This window comes from Garra rufa, chromosome 3, assembly GCF_049309525.1.
Source record: "Garra rufa chromosome 3, GarRuf1.0, whole genome shotgun sequence".
NCBI classification, from domain to species: domain Eukaryota; kingdom Metazoa; phylum Chordata; class Actinopteri; order Cypriniformes; family Cyprinidae; genus Garra; species Garra rufa.
In genome coordinates, this window is record NC_133363.1 from 12,016,522 (window position 1) to 12,036,252 (window position 19,731).

A 19,731-nucleotide genomic window follows, 5' to 3' on the forward strand; every position below is an offset into this window, starting at 1 on the left:
ATCACAATCGCTTACGATTGCGATATTATTATAATCGTCATTTGCGATTGCGATGTTATTATGAAGTTGATGATGATTATTATTTAAATCATTATCAATGATGAAAAACAGTTTTTACTGCTTAATATTTTTTGCAGAACTGTGATACGCTACCTTTAGGACGTCTGGGGTAAAGTTTTTTTTTATTATTTAATTAATTAGTTATTAGTTAATTATTTTATTTAGCAAACACCCATTCAATTGATCAAACGTAAATGCATTTGTAATGTTATAAGATTTTTATTGTGCGAAATATGTGTCAAAGTTAGATATTACGTTTCATTTTACATATTGATTTGAAGCTTTCATTTTACATTCATGTTTCCTTAAATATGGTAACATTTTATTTCATATGACCAAAAATAAATAAATAAATAAAATACAATGTGTGCAACACCAATTTGATATATCCATTGAATGGTTTAAAGGGAAATAAGAACACCATAACATTTAAAAATGTTAAACCTAAATCAGAATGGGAAGTTAACACATCAACAAAATAACAATGATGAAGTGACAAACGGAAGAAAATGTACAATATTCTGCAGGAACACACAATCACTTAACTGATAATAATAATAGAGGGTTTGAACTTGCGCCACGATTTGGTCAGTTACCCATACGTAAGGCCATATTGGCGATACTAAACTATGTAAAGAACAACATGGATTGCATGGCAGTATAAATTAAGATATTAGCCTAATATTCCATCTAACTGACCGGAAATTATAAGAGTAAACAAAAATGTTGTCAAGATTTTTGCCCTGGAAGTCCTGGTTTAGTTTGGCCAACCACAAATGTTCCTCAGACAGTTTTTTGCACTCTTCTCCTTGATTGGTGTCTACAGTACTCCAAATGTTTTTCCCTTTTCGAACGATTAGTACAGCCCAAAACATAACAATAATTGACCATTTTCAGCAGCAATAATTAGCAAAATATGCTAGTTTTGTTCAGTTCAGTGGCATTGTTTATGTTCAGTGCCACCAATATGGCTGATTGATGACATGCTACTATGCCATTTATTTTCTCTGTAACACTTATTTTCTTACAATAGTATTGCAGTTAAATATAACTAAATGTAACCTCCGACAACGAATAGTTACAATGATTATGCTTACTGCTCTGTCTTTTTAATGCACATATGGTTAACGATGTTTAGATAGAACTCATTCTTACATTTGCCATTTTTATAAAAAAAATTAACATAATAAATAAATAATTTAAGCATATTTTACAGGTATGTTTAATTAGAGTTGAGACTAAATTCTCATAATTTAATTTATTTCCTCCACAGGCTGTATTTGGCCCATGGTTTGAGTGTCTGACACATTTGCTTTACAGTTTCTGTATTTAACATAGACACACTGAAGATCCACTGTCAACTCCAATACCAAAGCCTGCATAGAGGGGCTCAGTAAATGTGGAGTGGAAAGTGTAAATGTGGATCATTTTGCCAGTTTCAGAGGAAACACTGTAAAAAGACAACGAGCCAGTTGGCTGATCTAGATACACTCCTATTATGTTAGAACATGATGAGGGTGCAGGTATGTCAATTCTTGCATTATTGTGCCTGGCATAGTAATTTTTACCAGAGCAGACCAGACTCCAGGACTTTTCATTGAGTCCAAACCGGCAGTCGCTCCCTCCTTTCCTGTTGATACCTCGATATGTGACTGCTATATGACTCCAGCCATTCCATTGAGCTTCCCAGTAACGGCGTCCAGTCAGGCTCTCGCTACACAGAACCTGCTCATAGTGCTCAAATCTTTCTGGATGATCAGGATATGGCTGCTCCTCTTCCAAATATGTTGCCTTTTTGTTGTTCTCAGATAGAATGAGATGAGTGTTTACAGTGTTTTGATCTAATGTGAGATCACAGGCATCTGAAAGAGAGAGTAAAGATCTTTAGGGCATTTTATTGTCATGTTTGGCTTTAGCGTGGGATTGTAAGGCACTATTCTTCTGTGGCGGCTTTAGCATGATTTGTGTTATAAAAGCATAATGATGATTTGAAAAAAATAAATGTGCATGCAGTTTGCTTGCAGGGAGACAACCTACATTTCCGCAGTCCTGGTGTGATTCTGAAGGACTCTCCATGGTCAAAACTAAGCAGTACAGAAAAAGACATGTAAAAATGGTTTTAGAAAAACAGATACATGATGGAAGGTGAATTAAAGTCCTGAAATCCAAAAGATTTACAAATTTATGCTATACTGATTAAGTGAGGAGCATTGAATCAGTACATGATGGCATTAAAATGGGTTTGTGTAATTCTTTGCTGTCTGTGCACAATATTTATATTATAAACCGTACAGTTTTTTCCAACAAATTGTCCAGCCAAATCTTTTAGAAAATTCGCAGTATTCGAGTATTGCAGGGGGGGTGCGGGCCATCAGCAGAAAAATAAATATAAAACACTAAACAGCCAAAGGATGTAACTTAGAATGGGAGATGGATCGGTGTGTGAAAGAGAAGAGAAAACCATAGATGAGCCGGGCAGGTGCTGGTCATTCAAAAGCTCAATGCAGAAAATATGTCAGTATACTGTACAACGCGGCATACATCCACGTTAAATGATAACTCAGCAGCAGAGTTCAGCTCACGCAAGGACGTAATTTCCACTGGGGACACGCTTTTCAAAATCCTGTTTGTGTCCTCCCAGGCTCCCACTTTCAAATGTTTTTTTTTTTAAAGTAATGTCTTGCATTGTAGAATGCACGCTCAGCGCCGCTGAGAGTTTCGCACGGTCGTTAAAATTAAACCAAAAGTAAAACGTGCACGTGCATTCAAAAGCAATTTTAATACCCCACGTTTAGAGAGCGACTCCCCAATGCGCGCAAATTAGTCTACATAAAATATCGAAGCTGTTATTAGAATGTGGGCTATAATAAGTTGTGCAGTTGTCTATAGCTCTCTATCATGCTGGAAAAAATCGTTCTCTATTTGCACTTATATATATAAGTTAATTATATATATAAGAATATTAAAAGAATAGCCTGCTTTGATCATGGCTGTATTTATTATGACTGAGAAAGAGCTGTGTCGTTTATTTTTTTGTTACTTATACTGTAGATTGTTTAAAAATGCAGTGGCTGCCTCTAATTTGTAGTACTTAATAGAGAAAATAATCATCTTACTCATGTACTCATATTTTTATTCATTCCTGTCCCTTGCTTAAGGCGTAAAATAAATGTATAAAAAGGCTTTCAGAATCAGCCCATTTGCTTGTAAAATATCTGCAATCAGAATCAGTCATGAAGAATCAAGATCAGCACATTACTAAAAATAAATTGGGTGCTCATACATTTTTTTGGTGCTCCTAACTTTTTGAAGTTGGAAGCACCAGTGCTACCAAGTAAAAAAGTCTATTTCGAGCCCTTCTATGCCTTAGGACAGCATGAAATCCACAAAAAAAAAAAAAAAATTATTAAATAACAGAGAATAATAATAATAATAACAGTTATTCTCTCTGTGCTATTTTTCAATGTTTCAAGTGTTGCAGGTGTTTTCCCCTGTATTTTTTATTTTATTTTTTTAACTAAGAAAGTATTAATTTTTTGTTATGTTTAATGTAATTTATTATTAATCTTATGTGGGATGGGTATTCGGGAATGGGGAGGGGGGCGCCAGATTTTTTTTATAGGTTTAAAGGGGGGCGCGACCAAAAAAGTTTGAGAACCACTGAGTTAGTGTAAAACAAGTAATTTCTTGTTGCCAACAGGTGGTGCTATGATAATAACAGAATACTGGCCTTTAGAAATGTTCAGGTTAGGACTCTTATCAAACATGTGAAGTTTGGAGCAGACTGGACGTGGCTGAGTTCCAACAACTTCCTTTTACATGGCAAAACATCAAACTTTGTCATTTACTGTATTTATTTGTTTGGCCAGTGTCATTGTGGGTTTGCTGTTTTAGGCTGTAAGGACCTTTGAAATAACTGAAATCGTGTTGCAAAGTGATAGTACGTAATGCGGTCAAGATCTGGCTAGAACTAAATTCAGCGTGCGTTTCCCTGAAAATTATTGCACACCTTAGAACGTTTGTCAGCCAATCAGATTCAAGCATTCAACGGCCCATAGTATATTATACATTATAACATATACACATGTAAAGAACACATACTTGAGTGTCTCCAGTTTGCAGTTTGGATTGTTCAGTCGATCAGAGAGCATCTTTACTCCGGAGTGTCCAGGGTGATTGTAGCTGAGATCCAGCTCTCTCAGATGTGAGGGGTTGGAACTCAGAGCTGAAGCCAGACAATAACAGCCTTCCTCTGTCACCATACAGCCAGATAATCTACAAACATGCATGTCAACAGTGCGATAATCTTCAAAAACACATTACAGTACAATACTAGTAAATGTGGTAATTTACATTCAGTAAAAGATGCTAAGTGAATTGTGTCTTTGCACACACTGTTCCACTGGAATCATATGGGCCAATTGGGTGTAATTTTCACACCAGATTTTTTTTTTTTACATAATCTGTGAAATCATAAAAAAATTAGAAACCTTAGTTTCTCCAGTTGACAGTTTGGACTCTTCAGTCCATCAGACAGAAGCTTCACTCCTGAATCCTTTAGGTCATTGTTACTCAGGTCTAGCTCTCTCAGGACGGAGTTTGATGATTGTAGAGCTGAGGCCACAATTTCACAGGATTTATCTGTGAGATTACAGTCAGCAAGACTACAAGAGAGCAAAAGAAAATCCAAATTAGATCTACAGACTACATAAATTCAAATGTAAGTCGAATAATCTTTTCCTTAAGACTCACTAACCCACTCAAAACAACTTGATAATAGTCAAGTTTGGCACGTTTATGACTGTTTATCTTGACATAAAACTCCATTGTGTCATGGCCAGCTCCCTCTTTTTTTCCAAGAACAATGTACATTAAGCATTAATCTGAAAATTAACTTGTAAGTTACTTGCTCTAGCCTAGTTTGCCAGAAAAATGAAAAATCTGCAAAGTTACTATCAAGTTATGCAAAAAATAAAGAAACATCAGTCAGAAACATCAGTCATTATGTAAAAGAGGAATTTAACACTTACATAGCTTTTCTGCAGTTCTTCACAGCTGGTAAAAGTTTTCTACGCCCTTCTTCTGATGTATTAAATTTCTTGGGATCAAGTTCCTCCAGCACCTCTTCTGACATCTGATACATGTAGGCGATTGTTGAGCAAAGTGCAGAAGAGAGTTTCTTCTCTGAGTGTTTGTCTGATTTCAGAAACTCCTGGATCTCTCTGTACAGAGTCTGATCTTTCATTTCAAAGAGACAAAGAAAAAGATTGATAGATCTGTCAGCTGAAAGATTATGTCCAAGTTTAATTTTGTCTTTAATGTAAGCAGTTGTTTTCTCAATGCTCCTTGAGCAGCTGTGAGTGTTGGTCAGTAGATCCTGTAAGAGTTTCTGATTAAAGTCCAGTGAGATGCCCAGCAGGAACCGGAGGAACAGATCCAGGTGCCCATTTTCACTTTCTAAGGCTTTATCCACTGCGCCTCTGAGCAAATTATGCAGGGAATCAAAAAATCTTAGTGCCTCCACAGTGTTATTTACATGACAATAAAACACATAAATAGCAGCAAGAAACTCCTGAAAGCTCAGATGTATGAAGCAGTAGACTTTCCTCTGATGAATCACAGATTCCTCCTTAAATATCTCTGTGCAAATCCCAGAATACACTGAGGCATCAATAACATCCATGTTACACTCTTTGAGATCATTCTCATAGAACATGATATTGCCTTTCTTCAGCTGTTTGAAAGCTAGTTCAGCAAGTTTCAAAATTACGTCGCTGTTGGACTGTAGTTCTCCTGGATCTCTCTCATCATACTTCTGATTCCTTATATTTATCTGAATGCGTAGAAAGTGGATGTACATTTCAGTCAGAGTTTGAGGGATTTCTGCACTGTCATCTTGTTCCAGAATGTTCTGAAGCACAGTGGATGAGATCCAGCAGAAGACCGGTATGTGGCACATGATGTGGAGGCTTCTTGATCTTCTGATATGTGAGATGATTCTGCTGGCCTGATGCTGATCGTTGATCCTCTTCCTGAAATATTCCTCCTTCTGAGGGTCATTGAATCCATGAATTTCAGTCACCCGATTGATGTATTTTGAAGGGATCTGGTTGGCTGCTGCTGGTCTGGAGGTGATCCAAATGAGAGCAGAAGGAAGTAGCTCTCCTCTGATGATGTTTGACATCAATACACCAACTGATGAAGACTTATTTATATCAGAAACCATCTCATCATCTGAAAACCTCAATATAATTTGGCTTTCATCCAGACCATCGAAGATGAAAACAACTTTACATTCACCATAAATCTTTGCGTCCAGATCTTGAAGTTCAGGAAGAAAGTCAAGCAGAAGTTTGTGAATACTGTACTGATCATCTTTAATCAAGTTCAACTCTCGAAATGGAAGAACAAACATGAAATCTACATCCTGATTGGCTTTTCCCTCTGCCCAGTCCAGAATAAACTTCTGCACAGAGACTGTTTTTCCAATTCCAGCAACTCCTTTAGTAAGAACAATCTTTATTTTGTCATCCATCTTTCTTCTCTTCCTCTCATGTCCTTGTGCAGGTAAAGGTTTAAAGATGTCATTGCAGTGGATTTGAGTGTCTTGTGAATGTTGTGTTCTGGGTGTTTTCTCCATCAGTAACACTTCATGTTCCTCATTCACCCCTTCACTCTCTCCCTCTATGATATAGAGCTGTGTGTAGATCCTGTTCAGGAGTGTTTGATTCTCCTGTTGTTTGATTCCCTCAAATAAGCTCTCATACTTGGTCCTCATACTGGTTTTGTGTCTCTCTTTGACGCTCTGCAGGACATCATCAGCCAGAGACTCCTGCTGCAGATTTGTGTAACAGAGTGCAGAACTGGATCCTCCCGAGAATTTATCTGTTTGTAGAACAGGACGTGTTCTAGATCTCTTCTTGCATTGAGGGCAGTCAAAGTCTTCTGCTTGACTGAACTTATCCCAGTAGCAAATGATACACTTTCTGCAGAAACTATGTTTGCAAGTAATTGAGACCGGATCTCTCAGAGCTTGCTTACACATTCCACATTTGGAAAAAACCTGGAGCAAACACCTGTAGATAGATCTTAGATGTGTTACATAAAATCATCAGCTCTACAAGCACATTTTGAAAGTTTCTATCTATTATGCTAATCATATTCGCTAACCAGTGTTGTACTAAGTTTTTCATTACACTGTTACTTTTCATTAATACTCAGGCACATGCTGATGTTGTTTTATGAATCTGCTTACAGACAGATTATAATGTGAACATTTGTACAGGAACTGAAATGCCTATGTTTATCCTTCTGTCCTGTATAGGCTTTTAAAGAGATAGTTCACCCCAAAAATTTAATTTGCTGTTAATTTACTCACTAATTTAATTTTATATTAGTCAATATATTTCAGCTTAAAACTATCCCATTTAATCTTCTAACTCACCTGGGGTCAGAGTTCACTGCTTCACCACTGAATTCAGGTGGCATGCCCATAGATACGTCACTCTTCATAGACACACAGCTGGGTTCTGGAGTTCCTGGGTAAGGTTTCACTTCTTCACCACTGAATTCAGGTGGCATGCCCATAGATACATTACTCTTCATAGACACACAGCTTGGTTTTGGAGTTCCTGGGTAAGAATTCACTGCTTTACCACTGAATTCAGGTGGCATGCCCATAGATACGTCACTCTTCATAGACACACAGCTGGGTTCTGGAGTTCCTGGGTAAGGTTTCACTTCTTCACCACTGAATTCAGGTGGCATGCCCATAGATACGTCACTCTTCATAGACACACAGCTTGGTTTTGGAGTTCCTGGGTAAGAATTCACTGCTTTACCACTGAATTCAGGTGGCATGCCCATAGATACGTCACTCTTCATAGACACACAGCTGGGTTCTGGAGTTCCTGGGTAAGGTTTCACTTCTTCACCACTGAATTCAGGTGGCATGCCCATAGATACATTACTCTTCATAGACACACAGCTTGGTTTTGGAGTTCCTGGGTAAGAATTCACTGCTTTACCACTGAATTCAGGTGGCATGCCCATAGATACGTCACTCTTCATAGACACACAGCTGGGTTCTGGAGTTCCTGGGTAAGGTTTCACTTCTTCACCACTGAATTCAGGTGGCATGCCCATAGATACGTCACTCTTCATAGACACACAGCTGGGTTCTGAAGCTCCTGCCCTGTTGGTCTGAGCAGAAACAACTCCCTTTTTCATCTCTTGGAAACTCATTTTAGAGGCACTGCTGCTCTTCAGAGGTGGCTGGCATTATGTCTGCAAATACATACACAAATTAAAATTGGGCATAACTGTCCTAAATGTAATATCATGGAGGAAAAAAATCTAATTAAAAGAAAGAAAATTCTCAACAAGAAAGTCTTAAAAGAATAGTTCACTCAAAAAATGAAAATAAACTTCTAATTAGACCATCTAAGATTTAGATGAGTTTGTTTCTCACCAATGGATCCTCTGCAGTCAATGGGCGCGTTGTCAGAATGAAAGTCCAAACAGCAGATAAAAACCATCACAATATTTCACTAGTAATCCACACGACTCCAGTCCATCAGTTAACATCTTGTGAAAAAAAGCTCTGGGTTTGTAATAAACAATTCATCATTAAGACGTTTTAACTACAGTTGAAGTCAAAAGTTTACATACACCTTGCACAATCTGCAAAATGTTAATTATTTTACCAAAATAAGGGAACATACAAAATACATGTTATTTTTTATTTAGTACTGACCTTAATAAGATAGTTCACATAAAATAGGTTAGTTCACAAGAGAAAATAATAGCTGATTTAATAAAAAATTACCCCATTTACAAGTTTACATACGCTTGATTCTTCATACTGTGTTGTTACCTGAATGGTAAATCGTCAAGGTTGTCTTGACTGTTTATCTTGAAATCTCACTTCCTTTAAGTCATGTCCAACTCCTCATGATTTTCAACAGCTATGTTTTACAGAGTAACATTAAGGGAATACATTTTAACCACAAAGACCAAGGATAAATTTTAGATTTTATAGTGGTGTTTGTAGTGTTAAAACAAAAACATTAACCCTCAGCAGTCTATATATGGGCACAGAGCTATAACCATTAGCATTCCTATTCACTTTAATGACATAGTAGTTGATCTGCAGGGGGAATGCTTTAGCCCTGGATGTACACAAACTGGTTGCTGTCCTCTTGGCTTTAGTGGCTCTCAGTTCCAGAAACTCTCCAAAAACATGGAAATGGTATAACATATTAAACTTGTAAATATGTAACTTTCATCCAACTAGTTAAAGTAGTTTTCTAATTACTGAGAGCAACTATAATTAACTAGGCTAACTATAAATATCTAACGTTATGGTTTCATTTTAGATGATAGTGCTGTCTGCATAGTTATCGAATCGAATCTTAATACAATATTAAAGGTTTCAATGCCACAAAATATAGACTGATAAGGCTTATATTTAAATGATAAAATCCAACTTGAGAAAACATGCAAAAGGCTAACGTTACATCTCAAAGAAAAAGCATCGGGGTCACAGTTTAGAAAATCGTAAATAAAGCCATGTCCCTGTCGAATCAGGTCCTCAAACGTTCATATTTAGCCTGTAATGATCGACTTTATAAAATGACACGAATCCATACCTCAGTGCTCCGTCAGATTCTGCGTTCTCCAATTTCTTGAGTGTGTCTTGCGACAAAACCCACGAGTTTCACTTCAAGATCGTCATGGCGTAAGAAATGAGTCAGCACATGTTGGACACTATGTAGTAATAATGTACTTTTAATTTATTTTTACACAATAACTGCATTATTCTGGATGAATGTGGTTCCGTTATCGTCATGGTGTCAAGTAGATCTCTGAATTGCTGGCTGAGCGCAAGACTGCAGAACTGGGCGGAGCTGCACCTGGGGCGGGGCTACACGTGTCGCCCCACCCACAAATGGTTTCATTGGCTCATGACAAGTAATGACGTCGACGATTCTGTAAACAGGAAATGCGGTTGAGTGCATAGTTTTAAGCTACGATTCATACATGATATTAACATATCTAAAAATATTAAACAATATATTATGAATTCGTTAATTATCTACACGGGATATTAATATATCATAATACATAACATAATACAGTGATTTAAAAAAATTGTTTAATTCTTATTTCTAAGCAAGAATTCACTTACTGCTTTTGACTGTTTTTGGCTTGTCACATCTTTGTGCATTAAGAACTATGAATCGGAACGAATAATGTTTATTTACAACTTACAGTTGTTTGCTTACAATTGTATTTTTACTTACCCATTAACTTGTGTTTAACGTATTTATTTTTCTTTAACAAACAGACTCTTAACATTAAATAAAAGTTTCTTGGAAAGCATGTTAAAGTCTTAAAATTATGAATTTACTTACAGGTCCCATATTGTCAAAATCGAAATATCCTGGCTTTTTTCATGATAACTGAGGTCTAGGGGCTATGTAACTACCATATAAGTTTCAAAACAGTCAATCCACAGTAAACTGCACACAGCCTGCTAGCTGTTCATTTTCAGGAGCCGCTGTGACTTCCACTAAAGTGAAACACTGCGGTCACACCATCTGCGCTTCGTAAAAGTGCGGTCACGCCATCTCCGCCTAAATTTACGTTGCGCGCCTATATAGTTATTTACGGTAACAAACACCTCCAACCTAACGCGGCGCATTTCATATTACTAAAGTGCTTTTAAGAACTGCATACCGTAGTCAGGACCAATGCTATTAACAATCTCTCTATCTCTGTCTCCCCCCCCCCCCCCCCCCAAAAAAAACTATTAATCTGACATGCGCAAAAAATCATAAAAATATAAATATCGAATTCTTTTCTTCAAACTCCAACAGATTATTGTTCTGCATCCTATCACAACCTGAACAATCTGTGCTTCAGCGCTGATAGTGAGGAGCTGGCTCTGCCTGATCGCTGTTTCATTACACTTTGCACGTATTTTTTCATCGTGAAGAGTCGCAAGGAAACGTGCACCATCATCACTACAACACTGCCTTTATGGTTCTGGCTTTTGTTCACACAGCGCTCCTTCCCGTAATTTTCCAGAATCAACGCGCATTGTGAAAGGGGCTTTACTAAAGCAACAGTAACAGTATTCTTTTTTATTTTTAAAGAAGAATAATTGGACATTACAAAAATATTGAAATAGAAATCCAGATACACAAAATACAAGCTTAATCTGTATACAGTAATACAGTATGTAATAAGATGGGGAGAAAAAAACATACAAAATAAATTAATAAGACAAAATGTTTCCACTCTTATAAAACATATCCATAACAATATATATTCCCTTCAAACCACCTGTGCAAAAATAATAATTTATTTCTAGAAGTAATGAGACGGTTATTCCATAAAAGCATTTTGTGCGGAGAAAAGTGATGGAAACAAATTTTCCAAGCCAATAGGCTAATACTTGCTGGTGAAATTTTGATAACTTAATTGGTAACTTTCCTGGAAGAAAGTTACATCTAAGAAGAAAGGATAACCCTCCAAGTTTTTGAAAGATATGTTCTGGGATAAAGAACCACATGGAATTATTATTTTTTAGACAATATCCAATTAAAGCCAATTAAAGGTTGTATCAGCGATATCTAGCCTGAAACATAAAGTGTCAAATTCAGCAGAATTTTCATCACAATCCGCTCGCTGCCTGCCCCATAAATTGTCTTTGAAAAAACCGCGTCTCTCTGGTCAGCCTAGGGTCCGAGATATGCCAAAAAAAAACAATCGGCACTACCAACCTTTCCACAGATAAACAAACAGTGTTCCAACCAATCAGCGTCAGGGGTTTGGTGTTATGGACTTTCGCTCCGCCTCCCTCACATCCCTGCACCAGTAGGAAAGTCCACAACACCAAACCCCTGACGCTGATTGGTTGGAACACTGTTTGTTTATCTGTGGAAAGGTTGGTAGTGCCGATTGTTTTTTTGGCATCTCTCGGACCCTAGGCTGACCAGAGAGACGCGGTTTTTTCACAGACAATTTATGGGGCAGGCAGCGAGCGGATCGTGAAGAAAGCTCAGCTGAAATTGACACTTTATGTTTTAGGCTAGAAATCGCTGATACAACCTTCAAGTTTAAAAGTATTGTTGATGTCAAAAAAATCTATCATCTCTAAGCCACCTTCTACTCTTTTGCCTGATACAATGTCCTTTTTAAACTGGTAAGGTTTATTTTTCCATATAAAATCTAAGAAGGATTTATTGATAACCTTGGAAATTTCATCACTAACATACATAGAAAGAGCAGGGTAAACAAGAAAGGCCCTCTGCTTTAGACAGTAATACTCTCCCAAAAATGGTAAGATCCCTTTGTAGCCAATTATTTAAAATATGTTTAGTTTTCTTAATTTTTGATATAAAATTCAGGTGTTCACAAACAATTTTATTTTTAGAAATACAAATTCCAAGATATGTAACAGTCTTTTACTGGTATATTTTCAATAGATAAGTCTAAAGAATCGTGTATGAATAAAATTTCACATTTATGAAGATAAAGCTTCAGGCCAGAAGATTTAGTAAATTTGGAAATACAATCCAGTGCTGTTTTTACTTGATTTTTATTTTTCAAAAATAATGCCATGTCATCTGCCAATTGAGAAATTTTGAGTTCTCTATCAAATATTTTTAATCCCAAAATGCTTTGATTGTTTAAAATTTGAATAGAAAGAAGTTCAGCAACTATTAAAAACAAAATGGGGGAAATCGGACAACCTTGGCGTACCCCACGATGGATTCCAAATCTTTTAGAGGTTCCTGTATTCAAAATAATAGAGCTATTAATATCATTGTAAAACATTCCTATAGTATCAATGAGATTGTTCCCAAACCCAAAAACTTCCAGATAATGAAGTAAGAAGCCATGTCCAATTGTGTCGAAGGCTTTACAAAAATCTAAAATCAAAAGAAGTGCTCCTGAGTCTATCTGGTCAGAATAGTCTAACAGGTCAAAAATAAGACGGATATTGTTACTAATATGTCTATTTTTCATAAAGCCTGTTTGAGATTCATTAATAATTTGATCTAGTCCTGATTTAAATCTTCTAGCATATACTAATGCAATTAATTTGTAATCTGTATTCAAGAGTGTGATCGGTCTCCAGTTATCAATTTCCAAGGGATCCTTATCTGGCTTAGGGATCAGGGAAATTAAGCCTTGTTTAGTTGTGGCCAATTCCTTTTTTTAAATACAATCATTAAACATTAAAAAGAGTACCAGAAATGTTGGAAAATTCAATTGAAAGTCCATCAGGTCCTGGACTCTTACCTTTTTTCATATGTCGGAGAGCTAAATGCAATTTTTCTTTTTTAAGATTAGAATCACAAAGATTTTTAAAATCATCATTTATCAATGTAATCAAATTTTGCATATTATCTGTAAACTCTTTGCTGATATCATAATTTCTCCCTATGGCTCTGGGCTCGGCTACAGCATACACGACGTAGTTACCTGTGGCTTGGCCTTGTGCGTCACTCAGAAAACAACAGGCCAATCAGAAGAGAGGCTCATGAATATTAATTAGACGGGCCAAAATCGACCTGTTTTTGACAGAGCTCCTGAAAAAGGAGCTGTAAAAATATATTGAGATGGATTTTGGCACTTATACCGCAAATATTTATTCTTAAGGACATCAACAACTAAAATAAACCACCAGAAATGTGTACAATATGGGACCTTTATGGATAATCTGTACTGTTTTCAAAATAATTACATGACAATTACTACTTTGCCATGTATTTAGTTCTGATAACAAACCCTCCAATTACACTAAATTACATGTGTGTGTATACAGTAGGGCTGGACCAGAATATTCGAATATTCGAATATTCGTTCGGTGGGTTGGCATTCGATTTTAAATTTTGAGATTCCAATATTCCGTTTTTTTCATACACCTTGCATCCTCCGCGAAACGGTTCTCATTCGCGCTTAAATGAATGAAGAAGATCAGACTGCTGCGCCACTAACACAGAAACAGCAAAAAAAAAAAAAAAAGAGAGAGAGAGAGAAATTGAGTAATATTTAAGAGACACTATAAAGTACAGTCGGACCCACTTGAATGGTTGAAGCAAAACTAGGGCTGTGACGGTCGTAATGGCCAACCCAGTCTCACGGCAGTTCGTGATATAGTCACGTAATTTAATCTATTTTTTCGTGGCAGGGGCACGTTTATTTCGCTATTTTCGTAAGTCCAGCACGTTTTTTGAAACTAATGCATTTCAATTGGATGCATATTTCATGAAACTGCACGATTCTTTCTGCCAGTCGGGCTGCAGCAGAGAAGCTTTTTAATCAACATTTTTAATTTCATTTTTTCATACTTTGTTTATAATTTACATCATTGTCACCAGTGTTGAGGGTAGTTACATAATAATATTACTTTTTCCGTAACTAGTAAAGTAACGCATTACTTTTTAATTGACAAGAAAATAGTTACATTTTCAAATAAGTAATGCCAGTTACTTCCCCCCCCCTCATTTATTGATTAAAAGCTAAGTGAGATAGTTCTTGAATAAATGTGAATGTGCAAAAAAAATAATCTCACTCATAAAAAACACATACAGTATGCCTCAAAATGAATAAAAACAGTGAAATTTAATGCAAACCTGCAATAATTAAATATGTTAAATATTATGAATATCCTTTATGTATTTAATCCCATTTTATTAACCAATGTCTTTGCTGCTGACCTTCGAGGATCCAATTGATCCATACTAATAAGCAACAATGACTCAAGATAATCTAACATTAGTTTTCCTTTTTTTTTTTTGCTTGTAGAGTTGACATTTTTTCTTCTGCGGTCTACTACTGTACAGATGTGAATTTACTTTTCTCTAAGCCTGAGGCTTTTGGCTTTTACATTTGCCAGAAATAGAATTTTTAATATTAGCAACAAACAAACATTACTTTCCTTAAAAAGTAACTAAGTAATGCAATTAGTACTTTTTTAGGGAGTAACTCAATGTTGTAATGCATTACTTTTAAAATTAACTTTCCCCAACACTGATTTTCACTAAAACTGTGATAACTTTTCTGAAAACATTTTTTCCAACAACATACCAAATACAAAAGACATAATGGCTCCTAAAAAACAATTCCCAGTAAACTCATGACCTCCATGATGCAGATGAATTTCTGGGACAGGAACCTGTGTTGCCAAGTCCACTGTTACCTCATGTTGTATTTTATGCCTGCGGGTTAAAGCGACCCAAATAATGTGATATTTAGGGAAAAAAATAACCCCGTAGAACGTGACTTGGCTAGTTTACAAACACTCAATAGTGATTACTGAAGTATTATTCTCATTAATTGTCATGTGTAGCTTAATTGTAATTTCTCTGTTACCCATATACGATTATATTTCATTATGTATAACATACGTTTGTAAAAAAAAAAAAAAAAAAACTGTTTAATTTTTCAAAAAGATTATTAATTTTAGTAATATAATATACCACAAACTGATCAGAAGAATGTGGGTGGGATGTAGTGCCAGAGTAAAGTAAAACTACAACAGTGTTCAGATCATCTGTTTTTCCTGACAAAATAAATATAATACAATATTTCTATCAGCTGAATGTAAGCTTTTTCATATTCCAAGCTTGCCTGCTGCACTGGGGACATTGCATGCATATGCTAGTCATGACAATTATAAAAATAAATCTAAGAATTATTTCATTGTTGGATTTTAAATTAGCAGGGTCAAGGCATCAAAACTAAGTAACTAAGCTATTTTATGGATGGTAATTGTTATTAATTATTCACACTACTTGCTACTGCAAAAAGTAATATTATTACAGTAACTAAATCACAAGTAACTAGTTACTGCCCAACACTGGTTTTGTACGGTGACCGGGAGGGGACACCTTCGGTTCACTTATGTTTGTCGTGGCCAAGACATATAAACTTGTGGGAACGTGATATTATGTCGTGGCCACGAGATATTAATTTGTGGGAACGTCATATTAACTCGTGGGAACGTGATATTATGTCGTGGCCACGAGATATTAATTTGTGGGAACGTCATATTAACTCATGGGAACGTGATATTATGTCTTGGCCACGAGATCGTTTTGTCGAGGTATCAACATCCTTATGCCGTGGCCACAAGATGCGATGATGAGGGAACCAGATCCATTTCTCGTGGCCACGACTTCTTGTTTTGAGGAAACAACATGCATTTCTCGAGGCCACGAGTTTAATGCATAAACAAACCTGCATGACCATAGTAACCCAGGATTATCAGAGATAGGTTTATTAATATTTTATTTTGAGTTAAGAAATTATTATATTAATTGTTACAGAAATTAATCCAATATTAAATTATTATATTAACAATGGGCGAAGCTGTATATGCCAATGCTGTCTGTGTGCGATGTAGACAGTAGATTTATCGTCACACCGTAAAATAGGCCTACATGACATTCCTTCTATTAACTGATCGTCTTTTTTCCCGTATTTGTATTATTATTATCGTCATCATTATTATAATTATTATTATTGTTGTATATATTTTTATTTTCATTTATATTCGTTTCACTACGTGAATGATTCATTCCTCAGTGAACAGTATAGTATTATATAGTCTAGTCTATTAGACGAAACAAAAATAAAAATGTTCAATTCAACCTTTAAACTACATTCCAGTCAAAATCAGTCATAGCATGTCAAGCATTTACAGTATCATTTCCATATAGAACGTTAAGTAAAGAGATGAAAATGAAGGGGAAAAAACTAATATAAACGAAAATAAAAAATATATAGGCCTACAATAATAGGCTAATAATAATAGCCTAGTAAAAATTATAATAATGATGATGATAATAATAATAATACAAATAAGGAAAAAAGACGATCAGTTAATCAGGCATGTGATTGGCTAAGGACAAAAAAGCAGGAAAATACACCCCCCCCCCCCCCCCGGATAATGATTTGCGGTTGCTGGTTGGGAAAATTAACCGAAATGAGCATCCCTAATAGCTAGCAAATACAAGTAAGTTAATGTTAATGCAGCTTAAACATCCTGCCATAGTAGAAAATCACTCAAAATCGATCATCTAATCCAGGGGTCTTCAACTAAAACGGCTCGAGGTCCAGACAATTATATATAAAAAAACTATTTATGTTTTGATTTTTTCGCGAGACCAGGGTATCTGCAGCATATTTAATCTTAAATTCTACACATTTAAATACTTTTTTAAAGACCTGAACAAAATTTAATTAATAAATAAATAAATTATTAAAATGACTTTAAAAAGCATGATTTACAATTGAGATGCAGATTTCACAAAACAAAAAAGATTTCTTAAATTATAAAATTCACATTCCAGCCTTCAAGAGTCAAAAGTATCAATTCTTAGATTAATTTAAACAATTATTGTCAATCAAGTATTATATTAATTAAGATATATTGTATTGCCTTAATTGTTTAAATTTGTATAACACATGATCTTGTCGATCCATCAGATAACATTTACAACTCTACGTGTTTGGTGCTTAAAACCATTGACTGATTTGTTTACATTGGTCTTTTTGACAACAGTAGACGTTCGAGCTGATAAAAAATGTCAGATCATTCTCTTCCAGCAGGAGGCGCTATCAAAATGATACACAAAGCAGCGCCGCAGCTGACTTTGAAACGCGCAGCGCTCATATTTATTCAATGGATAACCTTATAAAGTTCCATCGCAATTCTTGCCTTTTAGTCCCCACATTTAAGACCACCTGAAATAATTAGTCTTTCTTAACCCCTAATAACACTACAGTCATCAATAAATATGAAGAGCTTTATTTCAAGAACTGACTTTCAAAAACCCTTAGCCTACACAAAATAAGTTTCTTTTTATTTTGCAGAAGAGAAATATTAGGGTAGTAAATTAATATCAGCATATGAAGTATATTCGTCTATCATTGTCTCTTAGAGAATGTGCACATTAGATGCTGAAAGCGCTGTTTTTACTTTCACTTTAATATATGCAGTTTTCACGTTGCTTGTGTGATATCCATTGGCTCACCGTCGTAGTTTAAAATATAAATATGTATAAAAATACAGTATAAAAAGATATATTTTAGATTTTGCGACGTAACCCCAAAATAATGCATTTTCCATCAACGTTTTTCACTCACTGAAAGCTACATCTGTCTGCCGATCTTTTCTCTCCTCACTGCACGGAAGATTGCACCCAAACGCTGACCCTAGTGTACTTTATATAATGTATTTATTAGAAATAGCGTTTGGCATTTTTTTTATTATTATGTCAAAAGCTTTCACGGTCCGCATGGACGCATCTTGCGGTCCGGAATCATATTTCGCCATCCGCCATTTGCGAACGGTCGCAAATACGTGACATAGGTCACATTTTCAGGTCGAAAAATCCGGAATTCCGGATTAATCCGGAAAAATCACATCCCTGGTTAATAGAAGGAATGTCATGTAGGCCTATTTTACGGTGTGACGATAAATGATTTCCAAATGAAACTACGTGAATAATTCACTCTTCACTGAAACACTATTTGTCTATTAATTAGACTAAATAAAATACAATATATGTTAAATTCAGCCTTTGAACTGTAAAAATCCCAGTCATAGAACCTACATTCAGGACGTTAAGTAAAGAGATCGAAATGAAGGGGAAAATAACGAATATAAACGAATAATAAAAATATTACGGAAAGAGGAGGATCAGTTCATGGACAAGACTGTGGGATAAAATGTTTCCTATAGGACTATTTTATTTGATGTACTTTATGTAATATTTATTCAGGATAAACTTTTGAATATCCTGTCTACATCGCACACAGACAGCATTGGCATATACAGCTTCGCCCATTGTTAATATAATAATTTAATATTGGATTAATTTCTGTAACAATTAATATAATAATTTCTTAACTCAAAATAAAATATTAATAAACCTATCTCTGATAATCCTGGGTTACTATGGTCACGCAGGTTTGTTTATGCATTAAACTCGTGGCCTCGAGAAATGCATGTTGTTTCCTCAACATAAGAAGTCGTGGCCTCGAGAAATGCATGTTGTTTCCTCAACACAAGAAGTCGTGGCCACGAGAAATGGATCTGGTTCCCTCATCATCGCATCTCGTGGCCACGACATAATATCACGTTCCCACGAGTTTATAGGTCTTGGCCACGACAAACATAAGTGAACCGAAGATGTCCCCTCCCGGTCACCGTAGTTTTGAGTAGCATTTCGCCGGGTTTTGTTGTGAAAACCTGGAAACGGAGGGGCGTTTTAATTCTGCAGAAATGAGAATTTTTAGTGTTTAGTGTCATCCATGCATGTAAGAAAAGTCTATCTTATCTTATATATTCTTATCTACGACAAATGTGTTTTCAGTTAAGTTATTCTCAAATTTAAAAACGTTAGAATTGTTCCAGGATGCTTGTGTAAAACCATAACCATTTATTTTTCAAAATAATAATGCACTTAGATATTTTTCTGTAATAGATTTAGCCGTACATTATGTCGAATTTCTTTGTAATAGGCTCTGGTAATAGCATACGCCCCAGAACGTCACTAAAAGGGGGTTTACAGAAAGGGTCTGCCAAATAAAAACAGCGTTGGTGTACTTTAATACAGTCAGAGAATGAAGCGTAGCTTCTGTGGA

General features: G+C 35.7%; 1 protein-coding gene across 1 annotated transcript; it reads right to left on the reverse strand.

Annotated features, from left to right (window-relative positions):
• Positions 1–282: 282 nt before the first annotated feature.
• LOC141330906 (uncharacterized) lies at positions 283–9,911 on the reverse strand. Its single transcript, XM_073835702.1, has 8 exons — positions 9,711–9,911; positions 8,531–8,662; positions 7,505–8,346; positions 5,091–7,136; positions 4,551–4,724; positions 4,162–4,335; positions 2,098–2,144; positions 283–1,922 (listed from the first exon to the last, which is right to left on the reverse strand). Exons 3-8 carry the CDS (start codon positions 8,302–8,304, stop codon positions 1,390–1,392), a joined length of 3,774 nt encoding a protein of 1,257 aa, XP_073691803.1. The 5' UTR covers positions 8,305–8,346; positions 8,531–8,662; positions 9,711–9,911; the 3' UTR covers positions 283–1,389.
• Between the last annotated feature and the right edge of the window lie 9,820 nt (positions 9,912–19,731).

What these genes read in the sequence shown, in the direction of transcription:
- LOC141330906 (XM_073835702.1), bottom strand. Translation starts at nt 8,304, where the DNA reads ATGAGTTTCCAAGAGATGAAAAAGGGAGTTGTTTCTGCTCAGACCAAC. An exon ending in GCAGTGAACTCTGACCCCAG is followed by an intron (nt 7,137 to 7,504) that starts GTGAGTTAGAAG and finishes ATCTATCTACAG; the next exon opens with GTGTTTGCTCCAGGTTTTTT. An exon ending in AAGAACTGCAGAAAAGCTAT is followed by an intron (nt 4,725 to 5,090) that starts GTAAGTGTTAAA and finishes GCTCTCTTGTAG; the next exon opens with TCTTGCTGACTGTAATCTCA.